This window comes from Filicampus tigris, chromosome 5 (genome assembly GCF_054856515.1).
Source record: "Filicampus tigris isolate MCC_2025a chromosome 5, RoL_Ftig_1.0, whole genome shotgun sequence".
In the NCBI taxonomy this organism is placed as follows: domain Eukaryota; kingdom Metazoa; phylum Chordata; class Actinopteri; order Syngnathiformes; family Syngnathidae; genus Filicampus; species Filicampus tigris.
Window position 1 is genome coordinate 15,006,913 of NC_141221.1, and position 11,298 is coordinate 15,018,210.

An 11,298-nucleotide genomic window follows, 5' to 3' on the forward strand; every position below is an offset into this window, starting at 1 on the left:
AAGGCAGAACACACAATAAGTTTCTACAATGTTGTTGGGCTGTTTCAGCTCTGGAAGAAGCAGCCCGACGGTTTCAGGAGCTCAAGGCCCAGAGGGAGAGCAGGGAGGCTTTAGAGCAGGAGCGCAACTCCCGCAAACCGCCACCCTACAAATTCATCAAGGTAATGTCATGTCAGTTAGACAAAATAATAGCATGCCATAGCTGAGCACAATTCAGCTCAGTATCAACCAAGCAGGACAGTGATCGAAAATCAAACAACACAACAAAAATCCTCTCACTCTTTGTAAATACTTTTTATGCTTTATTTAATTTATAATAGACGGAGCAAAGCTTGTACGCGCATATTCACTGCCGATGACAGGCAGCTATATCAATAGCCTAAAACTGGGAATGCTGGCAGTGAATAAGTTAATACCATGTGATCACCCGCCACCCTCATTGCGGGCAACTGGTCGATCACGAACGATGCAATGGGAACCCCTGACGTAAGATCTCAATTTATTTGTGTGCAAACAGGTGCAAGCTCCCTGACTTTATGCACAACATGAAAAAAAGTCAAATCGCTATTGCCGAATCTCTTCATGCTTGCACGTTTTTTTTTTTCGGTGTACCCCAACTTCATTGCACATCCCAATAATGCACGTTATGTCTGTAGGTGTGAATAATTATTTTTAGTATACGTGCCCTGTGCTGGCTGGCGATCAGTTCAGGCTCTACCCTGCCTCTTGCCCAAAATTAATTGGCATGGGTCACCAGCGAATGGGGCTGCAGCGATCGAATGTTTTAAGAATCAATTGTTCAACTGATTATCCCATCCACTAATTGAATAAAAATGTATTTTTTATTATGTGCATGTGAGGTGCAAGTGTTATAGTTTTCCATTTGAGGTCGTTATCCTCATATTCTACGCCGTATTATATGCGGCTGAGTGTATATGACTTTAAAAGGTGGGGACTGGCCTGGTGAGTGACGTGGGTGTCAGCAAATGAAAGTGTTTAATATAGTGTAATGGAGGTGTTAGGCTATAGGAAATTAGCCACAGCAACAATGTTCACGTTATGTCACAGAATCATAGATGTGTTGTTGTGTAAACCAGTTCTGCTTTGCAATAGTCAAATTGCTATTTATCTTCTTTTATCTTCTAGTGTCTCCAAGTGGAATGATCTTTTACGCACCCTTTCCATGTTATTAAATATTCATTTCTACACGCAGTTGCGTATCAGCCTGCTGTAACAGTAGTCTGTGGCGATACATGATCCACGGCAGAAATTTAGCTTCCACTTTTTTGTAATCAAATCATGCAAGTTATGTGAATAATTGTTGCCGGCATACTTGACTCTGATGAAGACACGGAGTGTCGAAAAATGGACAGATGGGTGGTTTGGTATTCTTGTTAAAATTGTTCACTGTACTGTATTTTTCCTTGTGCTTTATTGAAGTACTTTCTAAATTGGTGTTTTCATTTTTTGTGTTAGTCCAACAAACCTGTGGGAAAAGTGCACATGCACGTTGCCGACTTGTCCGAAATCCCACGCTGCAACTGCCGGCCTGCGGACGAGCACCCGTGCAGCCTCGACTCTCAGTGTCTCAACCGCATGCTGCAGTACGAGTGTCATCCTCAGGTTTGTTACATGGGTTGCCTTGTGTGACAGTGTCAAGTGACGCATGTTAATCTCTGACTGTGGTGGCGCAGGTATGTCCTGCAGGAGACAATTGTGAGAACCAGTGTTTCTCCAAGCGCCTTTATGCGGAGACGGAGGTGATAAAGACAGAGGGCCGTGGATGGGGCCTCAGAACCAACCAGGCTCTGAGGAAGGTTGGTGTCGATTTTGAAGTCAATGGGCTTAATGTAGTCTCGAGACAGGCGTGATCATTTGCCATTTAGGATGCCATAGTAATACGAAATAAACAAGAAAGGAAATGTTTGATGATGCTCTCCTTTTGCGGTAATCGCAATACTGTATGACATACATACAACACTGACATTATTCTTCCTAGTTTGAAATTCAAAATGATGCTGCATATGAATTTTACCGAATAAATAAAGTTGCGGCGGCACGCTGGACACGAATGGTTAGCACATCCGCCTCACAGTACAGAGGTCCAGGGTTCGAATGGAGTGGAGTGGAGTTTGCGTGTTCTCGCCGGGTACTCTGGTTTCGCACACATTCTAAAAACATTCATGGTAGGTTAATTGGGCACTCTAAATTGTCCATAAGTGTGGTTGGTTGTTTGTCAATGCGTGCCCTACGATTGGCTGCCAACCAATTCAGGGTAGACCCCACCGACTGCCCCGAAGGCAGCTGGGATAAGCTCCATGCTCGCGACCCACGTGAGGATAAGCAGTTTGGATAATTGATGGATGGAAATAAAGTTGCAGTATCAAAAGTGAATAGTAGGAAACACATGCGTACATTCGTACATTTTGCGATTTTAACATTCGGTTGGAAATGTTAGTACATAGTTTATACAGAATCAATCCTCGTAAAAAATAGTACAGTTATGACATTTTACAAAAAGAAAACATTTTCTAAAAAGAATACTCAGAATATTCTGATTTTATTTTTTTTTTTCAGTGCAGCCTTAACTCAGTCACTGTCAGACATTTTCAGACCCTCTTTTACCCTAACGTTTGAAAAAATATAAATAAATTCCTGGGATTGATTGGCTTGACGGTGAAAAGACAAATAAATACGTCAATGGCAGTGAATGAGTTAATTGTAAAAATAAAATACATTTATTGTTAACGTTCCTAATCATTGATGAAGTGAATCGTTTCAAGTGCCCATTCTTAAATGCTTTCTAGTGAAAAAAAGCAAAAATCCCAAGTACCTTACACTACTGTATAAAGAAACACATTACTCAAGTATAAATTTCTGCAGGGTGACTTTGTGACTGAGTATGTTGGAGAAGTGATTGACTCGGACGAGTGCCAGCAGCGAATTAAACGCGCCCATGAAAACCACGTCACCAACTTCTACATGCTAACCCTTACTAAGGTAAGAACTTTGGGAAAACACACGTTCTCTTCAACCTGCATTGTCTTAATGTGCATCTTGGCACACTTCAGGATCGTGTGATCGACGCCGGTCCAAAAGGGAATTCTTCCCGGTTCATTAACCACAGCTGCAGCCCCAACTGTGAAACCCAAAAGTGGACGGTCAATGGCGATGTCCGCATTGGACTCTTTGCTCTCTGCGATATAGAGGCCGGTGAGTTAACTACCATAACATTCAGGAAAATACATTATTAATACTTAGTATTACATTAAATTAGTGCTGTCAAGCAATTCAATTTTTTTCAACTAATTAATTGCAAAATTTTCCATAATTGATCGCAATTAATCCCATTTTTCAACTACTACAATTTTTTATGAAGCTTGGAACCGATATTTACTTGAGTAAAATCTTGGAATTAATGTGGGAGAAAACTAAAAGTATATTTCAATTCAAAGACTGCTCTAATAGTTTTCTTTGATCCTTGAATGCGATTCTTTTCCTGTAAAATACAACAGTTCAACCAAAGACGTACAACTAATATGGTATTTGAATTTGGCTGTGCAAAGTGTGCCAATTATTTTGGCTTTTTCCAAAGAGGCGTCAAGCAACGTTTTAAAGTAAAACTAAGTAAAAGTCCGTCTTTGCAACAGTGACTCTCCTCTACGTTTGGCTGTACAGTCAGCAGAGGTCAGCTGCTACAGGAAGTAAATAAAACTGAGTTAACTGAGTTAATTTCTGTGCGTTATGAAATTTTAATGAATCTCCATAATTAATGCTTAAATTTTGACAGCCCTACATTAATTACATTATTATTTAGGCTGAGGGGGAGAAAGTCCATATTTGACGGTACTTGGCATCAGATCTGTTCGGTGTCCAGGTCAGAGGAGTTTAATAAAATGCTTCCTATCTGTCTGCAGGCACCGAGATGACATTCAATTATAACCTGCACTGCGTGGGCAACAGGAGAACGTCTTGCCACTGTGGATCAGACAACTGCTCAGGTTTCCTCGGGGTGCAGCCAACTGTAAGTGCACATCCCTGTCCCTATAAGAGCACAAATGGCTTTGAGCATCTTTTCATTGTTTTGTGACTTCCCCCTCCCAGAGTGCTGTGGTGCAGGAGAAAGAGGAGAAGGCCAAGAACGCCAAGCTGAGGCAGAAAAAGCGGAAGCTGCGGCTGGAGGGAAAACACACTCATGAGTACTTCTGCTTTTGCTGCGGAGAGGGAGGAGAGCTGGTGATGTGCGACAGGAAGGAGTGTCCCAAGGCGTACCACCTGCTGTGTCTCAACCTCACCAAGCCCCCATATGGTGAGGACGAAATCTATCCATTTAACAGTTAGTTACAATTAAGATAATGTGTGTCGTCTGAGAGCTTTCCAATATGGTGCAGAAGCTTTAAAATTGTCCATTTCACGTCCACTATGTAGACAGAAGTATGAAGACGTTTGTCCAATACACCCGAGTTACAACTGCAGATACAAAATGTATTCTTAGCATTGACATCTGTAACAATAAAATGTCGTTTGTCTGTACACTGAACCATTGTAACCCAAAGAACGGGTACATTTTTACTACCTGTCTATGATGCACCCCAATTGGCTCCCTGTCTCACTTTTGGGTCCTGAGCCACCAGTTGAGAATAGGGTGGTGGTTAGCACAACTGCTTTATCACAAAACTAACGAATTGACGCTGCAATGAAGGAGATGCTGTATCTCTGCCAATTCACGACCTCTGGCGTCAAATCATAAGCGTTCCTGCTGGTGTTCCTCAACTCAATCTACAGGCGGGATGTCTTCAGGGCGTTCATATCTAAAGTCTGCGCTCGCAGTTTAAAGCAAAAAAATGAGCTGAACAATGGCTCATATCTCGAAACACTCATGAGGTGAGTCACTCGTATTTTAAGGCACCACTACAGTTAACTATGTCATTTGTAAATACTGGCTATACTATATATGGCTAGAAAGTAAAGCGTGGAGAGTCTCTGTCTCTGCCGAAACTCACTGAATATCGACACTCACCTTATCATCTGTTTCTTCTTGGTGGCCATCCGCCGTGTGTGTGTGTGTGTGTGTGTGTGGGGGCGTGTGTGTGTGTGTGTGTGTGTGTGTGTGTGTGTGTGTGTGTGTGTGTGTGTGTGTGTATATATATATATATATATATATATATATATATATATATATATATATATATATATATATATATATATATATATATATATATATATATATATATATATATATAAAAATAATATTTGCATATGCAGAGATGGGCATTCCATCCCAGGTGGATGGACGCCTATTTTGTGGACGGACGGAGGACGAGAAGTCTTTTAAAAAGGATGGATTAAGCAAGGACAGACGTGGGTTTTTGTCCGTCTCTCTGGGACTGGGTCAAGTACCGACTGATCATGTTTTGTTGGGTTCTTTTAAAAAGCAAGACCACTGCATGTTCTCTTCTACAGAGCCGCCTTCCTTAATTGCCTGCACAACACTTCATGTGCTTCCAGCAGTCACATTGCACAGGCATAGTCTGCCCTCTAGTGGTTCAACACATGTAATACCATGGATAATGCCACAGGAGACAGGACGCCATTTCACTGACTGACAGAAACACGCCCTGCCCGTCTTGTGTGTGTGTGGGCGTGTGTGTGTGTGTGGGGGGGGTGTATTCATTCCAGGTTAGCAATTTTGTTTTGTTAACTGTTAACATTTAATACCTTATCCCTTTGCATGCGAAGGATGTCCTTGTTTGGTATACCTTTAGACCGTAAAAATCTCTACCAGCGCCAATGTACATTTACACGAACCGGAAGTGGAAGTCTTTGTTTCCTCCTGAAATAATGTTGTGCTAGTTTGTAATAATTATTTTATAAAAACTGAATTACGACAGAATGTAAGGACGGAAGCGCTTTAAAAGGACGAGGATGGACGGGGTCGGGGGGGGGGGGGGGGGGTGATCATTTTATTTTATTTTAAAGCCGGAAGGGTACCCAGTTTGTCGAAGTTGGTCGTCGGAAACACTAACGGAAGCCCGTTTAAAAATCAGAGGTGGACCGGCCTATAGGCGATTACTATAGGCGGATAGACGGACGGCGGAAGGGTACTCCCGCTGTAGGCGCTAGGTGATAAACGGACCACAATTTTTGGGGTAAAATGCCCAGTTCTGTGTATGCATATACATGTGCAGTATATGTATATGGACATGTTATGTTATTTGTGTGGAGCTTTTCGTTCATCCTGACCCTTTTTTTCCAGTAGTGCTGTTGGCCCAAATCATTTTGTACCAGTGATGCATCTTAACCGTTTTCTTGCCCACAGGTCGTTGGGAGTGTCCCTGGCACGACTGCAGCATCTGTGGCACGCCGGCCTCGTCCCTCTGTGACTTCTGCCCTCGCTCGTTCTGCCAGGACCACGAGGCGGGGTCCCTCACCGCCTCCTCGCTGGAGGGCCGCCCCTGTTGTTCCAGCCACAACCCCCTAAGTCCCCTGGGCTCCAGCCCCGGCTCTGCTAAGCCGCCACCGTCTTCTTCTCTAAGCCCCGTCACGGTCAAAGAGGAACCGCAGGGAGACGATGTGGCGCCCTCGTTACCTCGTTCCCTGTAAAGTGCACTCCTGGCGCTCCACCCACCTGTGCTCATGAAAGGGAATATAACATTTTTGGATGATGGTTTTTTTTTTTTTTTTTTTTTTTTTTTTGGGGCGGACCTTCGGAGCAGAGACACGTTGAAGAACTCCTTAAGTGGCAAGCGCAGTGAGATTGGAGCAGCGCGGGACGAGGACGTTCGCCATTCTCCGCTCCTCTGGCTGTAAAACACCACGAACGCACGACAGCGCCAAGATCCCGGACCAACACCTGGTTTTGCTCTCTCTTCAGATAATCGTTGTTGTTAGTAGCCAGCTGTTTGAAGGAAGTGAGGTGGAGGGAGGGGACGCCCTGCCGCTCCTCCTCTTGTTTACCTGCTGAACGCCATGGCTGGCGTCTCTCACACACTTCCACTGCCCCGACGCCACTCCTCACGTGACACGTCATCGTAACGAGCTCCTCCCCTTCCTCTTTGACGAACCGGAGGGGCAACACTTTTGTGCAATTTTTTTTTTTAGGCCCACACTACATTCCAACATTCCTTTAACCATGTTTTTGATATACTTATGGCTATAGATGAATATAATTATATACGTATCTATGTTTGTTAATGTTTACAGGCAGATTTTTTTCTCACTTCATCTCGGTAAGTGGTGTATTTCTTTGTTTAGGTGTTGCGCAGACCTCCTTGTGAAAATCGTCCTATTAAGGTGAAATACTGTATAATGATATATAGCGTACTGGTATAACATTACACAAGTACTTGTGACTTTTCCTTTGCTCATTCATTTGTACATAATTGGCTCATGATATTGTAAAGTACTTACCAACGGGGAGGCAGCCTCTACACTTGATTTTTTTTTTTTTTTAATATAAAGGTATGTTCCACATTTTCTCCAAGCCGTCGTCATGCTCAAGGGAGGGAGGGGGGCCCCAGCCAGTGAGCACTGCTTTCTGAGTATCGTTAATCAGCCTTAAGGGATGACTTCAGTTCCATTGTGGCTGTAGGAACTACTGCCCGGATGCATTTCAGTAATGTTTGTGTACTGTGACCTTTTTATTATGTTGTTTTTTGCCAAAACTTCTCTGAAAAGCACTTTCACACGCCTTGTCATTACACTATTTAGTTAGGTCACACATATACTATACAGAAATGTGTATTAAAGGAACGTAAGTGTTTTGAAAATGGATACCTCTTCTTCTGGTAGTAACATAAGGAATTAAAATGTGTTGTGACAAAAGAAAACGTTTTTGGGGGGTGGGGGGGTGCAAAATTTGAACGACTGCCAGCCTCATGTTGAAGAAATACTGAATTATTATCATGACACACAGTCCAGTATAGTGTACAAAATACAACCTGTACAGTGTTTTTAAATTGCTCATCTGTCGAATCTTTTGTATTTATTGCACCACATTTTATACCGATTGCTTTGTCGAACACCAGTGCAGTACTCCCTGTTACCACCGCGTGACATTTAAAAAAAAAAAATCCGAGGTTCACATATTATACCTGTAATTAGTGCATACTTTTTTCTTTTTTTTTTTATTAGTTTTTTACATAGGTGTAATGATTCCACATTAGCCGCTGCTCACGTGTGGTGACTTGTCACTGTATTTACTGTTAAAAGCAGTCCAGTATTGGAATGTTTGTTATCATGCCTCAGCCTTTATCATGCTCCCCGGGTACTAGGGTATTATGAGGTGATTGGCGTCTGAAGACACTTAAATTAGCGTAAACGCACAGCAATTTATGAAGAAAGTTTTAATTGTGTAAAAGAGGTTAAAAAATAAGGGCGGGGGGTCTTAATATTTGGACAAATTCTGGCTCTCAGTTGCATTAAGTCAAATGGACCATATCTCCATGTTCCTTTTGCACTTATGTGTGTAACATTGTCTCATTTGTTGGCATTTTCCTACAGTGATGTACAGTGCCATGAAAAAGTAGTTGCCCTCTCAAATTATTATTATTTTTTTTTTTTTGCAGTTTCCTCATTTCAACGTTTTGAATCATCAAACAAGTGTAATCAGAAAAAGATAAACCAGGTGAATGCCAAATGCAGTTTTTAAATTGTGATTTTATTTATTCAGGGAAAAACTAAAATATATATATATTTTCAAAGCTGTCTGGTACTGTGTGGAAAAAGTACTTATTAGTAAGCTCAGCAGCAACAACTGAAATCAAGTGTTACCGTCAATACGTCTTTCAAATCTCTGTGGAGATATCATGGCTCTCTCTTGCTTGCATAAGTGCTTTAATTCAGGGAGGCTTTGAACATAAACAGCCTTGTTAAGGTCTTGCCACAACATTTCAATCGGATTGAAGTCTGGACTTTGACTAGCCCAGTCCAAAACCTTCATTTTAGCTATTCCGAAGGGATCATTGTCCTTCTGCAGAACCCAAGTACGCTTCAGCTTGAGGTCACAAACTGATGGCCAAACATTCTGCCTCAGGATTTTCTGGTAAAAAGCCGAATTCAATTCATGCTGCCATCAATCACAAGTTACCCAGGTCCTGAAGGAGCAAATCAGCCCCAGACCATCACACCACCACCACCATATTTGACTGTTGGTTAGTGTTGTTTTTCTGAAATGTTGTGTTACATTTATGTCAGATGTAATGAGACACACACCTTCCAAAAAGTTCAGCTTTCTTCTTGTTAGTTCATAGAATATTCTACCAAAAGTCTTGGGAATCATTCAGAAGTTATTTTATTTTATTTTTTTTAATGTTTTTTTTTACAAAAGTAAGGTGAGCCTTTGTGTTCTTTTTGGTCAGCAGTGGTTTTCACCTTGAAACACTGCCAGTGATGTCATTTTTGCACACTCACGCCCTTATTGTTGAGTCATGAACACTGACCTTAACTGAGGCGAGGGACGCCTGCAGTTTTTATGAGATGTCCTAGGTACCTTTGCAGCTTCCTCGATGAGTTGTTTCTGTGCTCTTGGGGTAATTTTGTAGGCTGTTCACTACAGTTCCATGTTTTCAGTTCATCTTTTATTGATAATGTCTCTCACTGTGGTTTGCTGGAGTCCTAAAGCTTTAGCAATGCTTTGTAACCCTTTCTAGTCTGATGAATGCTTATTGCTTTATTTCTGATCTGTTCTTGTATTTCTTTGGATCTTGTAATTTTGCTGCAGCATTTTGAGATTTTTTTTGGTCGACTTCATTTTGTTACACAGGTTATATTTAAGTGATTTCTTGATTGAACAGGTTTGGAGGTAATCAGGCTTGGGTGTGGTAAAAACTTCATTTTGTATTTACTTGGGTTATCTTTGCCTGATATTTATATTTGTTTGATGGTCTTATACAGGAGAACAATGCAAAAAAAGAGAATTAGAGAAGAGGGCAACTTTTCATTGTACTCTACATGACTTATTTGCCCCAATACCTTCCTCTCAACTTAGTCATCGGTCGTCAAGGCACTTTTCACACTCATGCATGTCACCACCCAAACTTGAATGTTATTTATTCGTGTGTTAGTTTAAGTGGACCACAGGCATTTTTTTTTGTTGGGTGAATCAGGCATGACTGGTCTTTGTCTTTTCAAGATGACTGATAAGATGAACTGCACGTTTGAGTCTTAAAATTCCTCATCACAGCGCAATTTCTGTTCCTTTATTATACTTTTCTATTATAAAGGCAGCACATGCAAATTGCATGACGTCACTCAGTGCCATTTTGCCCTCTCTTCTGATACAGCGGCAGTATTAGAACGCTTCATTTGTGTGTTGCATCATCTCTCATTGCTTGAAAAAAAACTTGGGTTTTGGGCATGTTTGATCCCATGTAAGTGACCCTTAAAGCCTCAGATGACTTTTCAAAGCATCGTGGAATTATTATTTTTTTAAATTTATTTATTTTTTAATATCCATCAGCCACCCCATAGCGCTTAAAAGTTTTCGTTCAATGTAACACTTTTTCGTGCAATTTTGCTGACTGTTTTGGGTTTTTGATTGACAGGCAGTCAGAGAAGAATTGGTATTGTGCTGAATAAAAACTCACTTGCAAAGCACTCAATTTTTTTTTTGTAGTAGAATTAATTTTGAGTTACTAACTGGGGTCATATCTATCTCTCTTGGTGTTGCTTCAAAGAAAAACGTGGATGAACACGACCATCATGTTGATTACTGTTCAACCTGTGTTACTGCATATTGTTGGCGAACCTGTAAATAGTCTTGCATTGTATTTGCATAGAATCATGTTACTGTGGCGTGCTATTTTTATTTCAAATCTTTGCTTGTACAATTCCGCTTCTAAATGTGCGTGACTGTTGGGAAGACACTCTTTTTGTACATGACTGTCTTTTTATTTGAAAATATGACTTCTGTCCTTTTTTCATTCAAAAGTTGAGTTGAAAGAGTTCAGACATGCCTGAAGTTTGACTTTAATAAAGCTGTACTCTGTCTCAGTGAAGCACTAGTTTTGTGTCATTTTTTAAAATTTGCTGCAAAAGTAACATAGCCCTCTGGTGCATCGCTACATTACTCCAGTGGACAGCTGTCTGAAAGTAATTTTCTTCTCATTGCGATGGAATTGGGTGTCTATGAAAATGTTATTAATTTATTGGCCGTCTATTCACCCATGCTGACAAATTTGCTGGTCTATGTTTATTTATAAACCACTCAGTGGCAATTATAGGTTAGTTATTAAAATGAAACAGGTCGTGCAGGTTAATTGAATTTTATGTTACATTATTTTGGCATACTTCAATTGA

At 41.1% G+C, this 11,298-nt stretch overlaps 1 protein-coding gene across 6 annotated transcripts in view; it reads left to right on the top strand.

Moving 5' to 3' along the window:
• nsd3 (nuclear receptor binding SET domain protein 3) overlaps positions 1-10,997 on the top strand; it is a 32,356-nt gene extending 21,359 nt beyond the window's left edge. For 4 of the 6 annotated variants that reach the window (XM_086030780.1, XM_086030785.1, XM_086030782.1 and 1 more), the window contains 9 exons: positions 49-161; positions 1,477-1,623; positions 1,695-1,817; positions 2,884-3,000; positions 3,072-3,213; positions 3,918-4,024; positions 4,105-4,309; positions 6,320-6,599; positions 6,717-10,997. In XM_086030780.1, coding sequence (XP_085886906.1) covers positions 49-161; positions 1,477-1,623; positions 1,695-1,817; positions 2,884-3,000; positions 3,072-3,213; positions 3,918-4,024; positions 4,105-4,309; positions 6,320-6,599; positions 6,717-6,810 — 1,328 coding nt within the window. In that variant the 3' untranslated portion in view covers positions 6,811-10,997. Of the gene's footprint in view, positions 1-48; positions 162-1,476; positions 1,624-1,694; positions 1,818-2,883; positions 3,001-3,071; positions 3,214-3,917; positions 4,025-4,104; positions 4,310-6,319 lie in introns of all 6 variants that reach the window. The other 2 variants (XM_086030784.1, XM_086030786.1) reach the window with 1 other exon arrangement.
• The last annotated feature ends 301 nt before the right edge of the window (positions 10,998-11,298 follow it).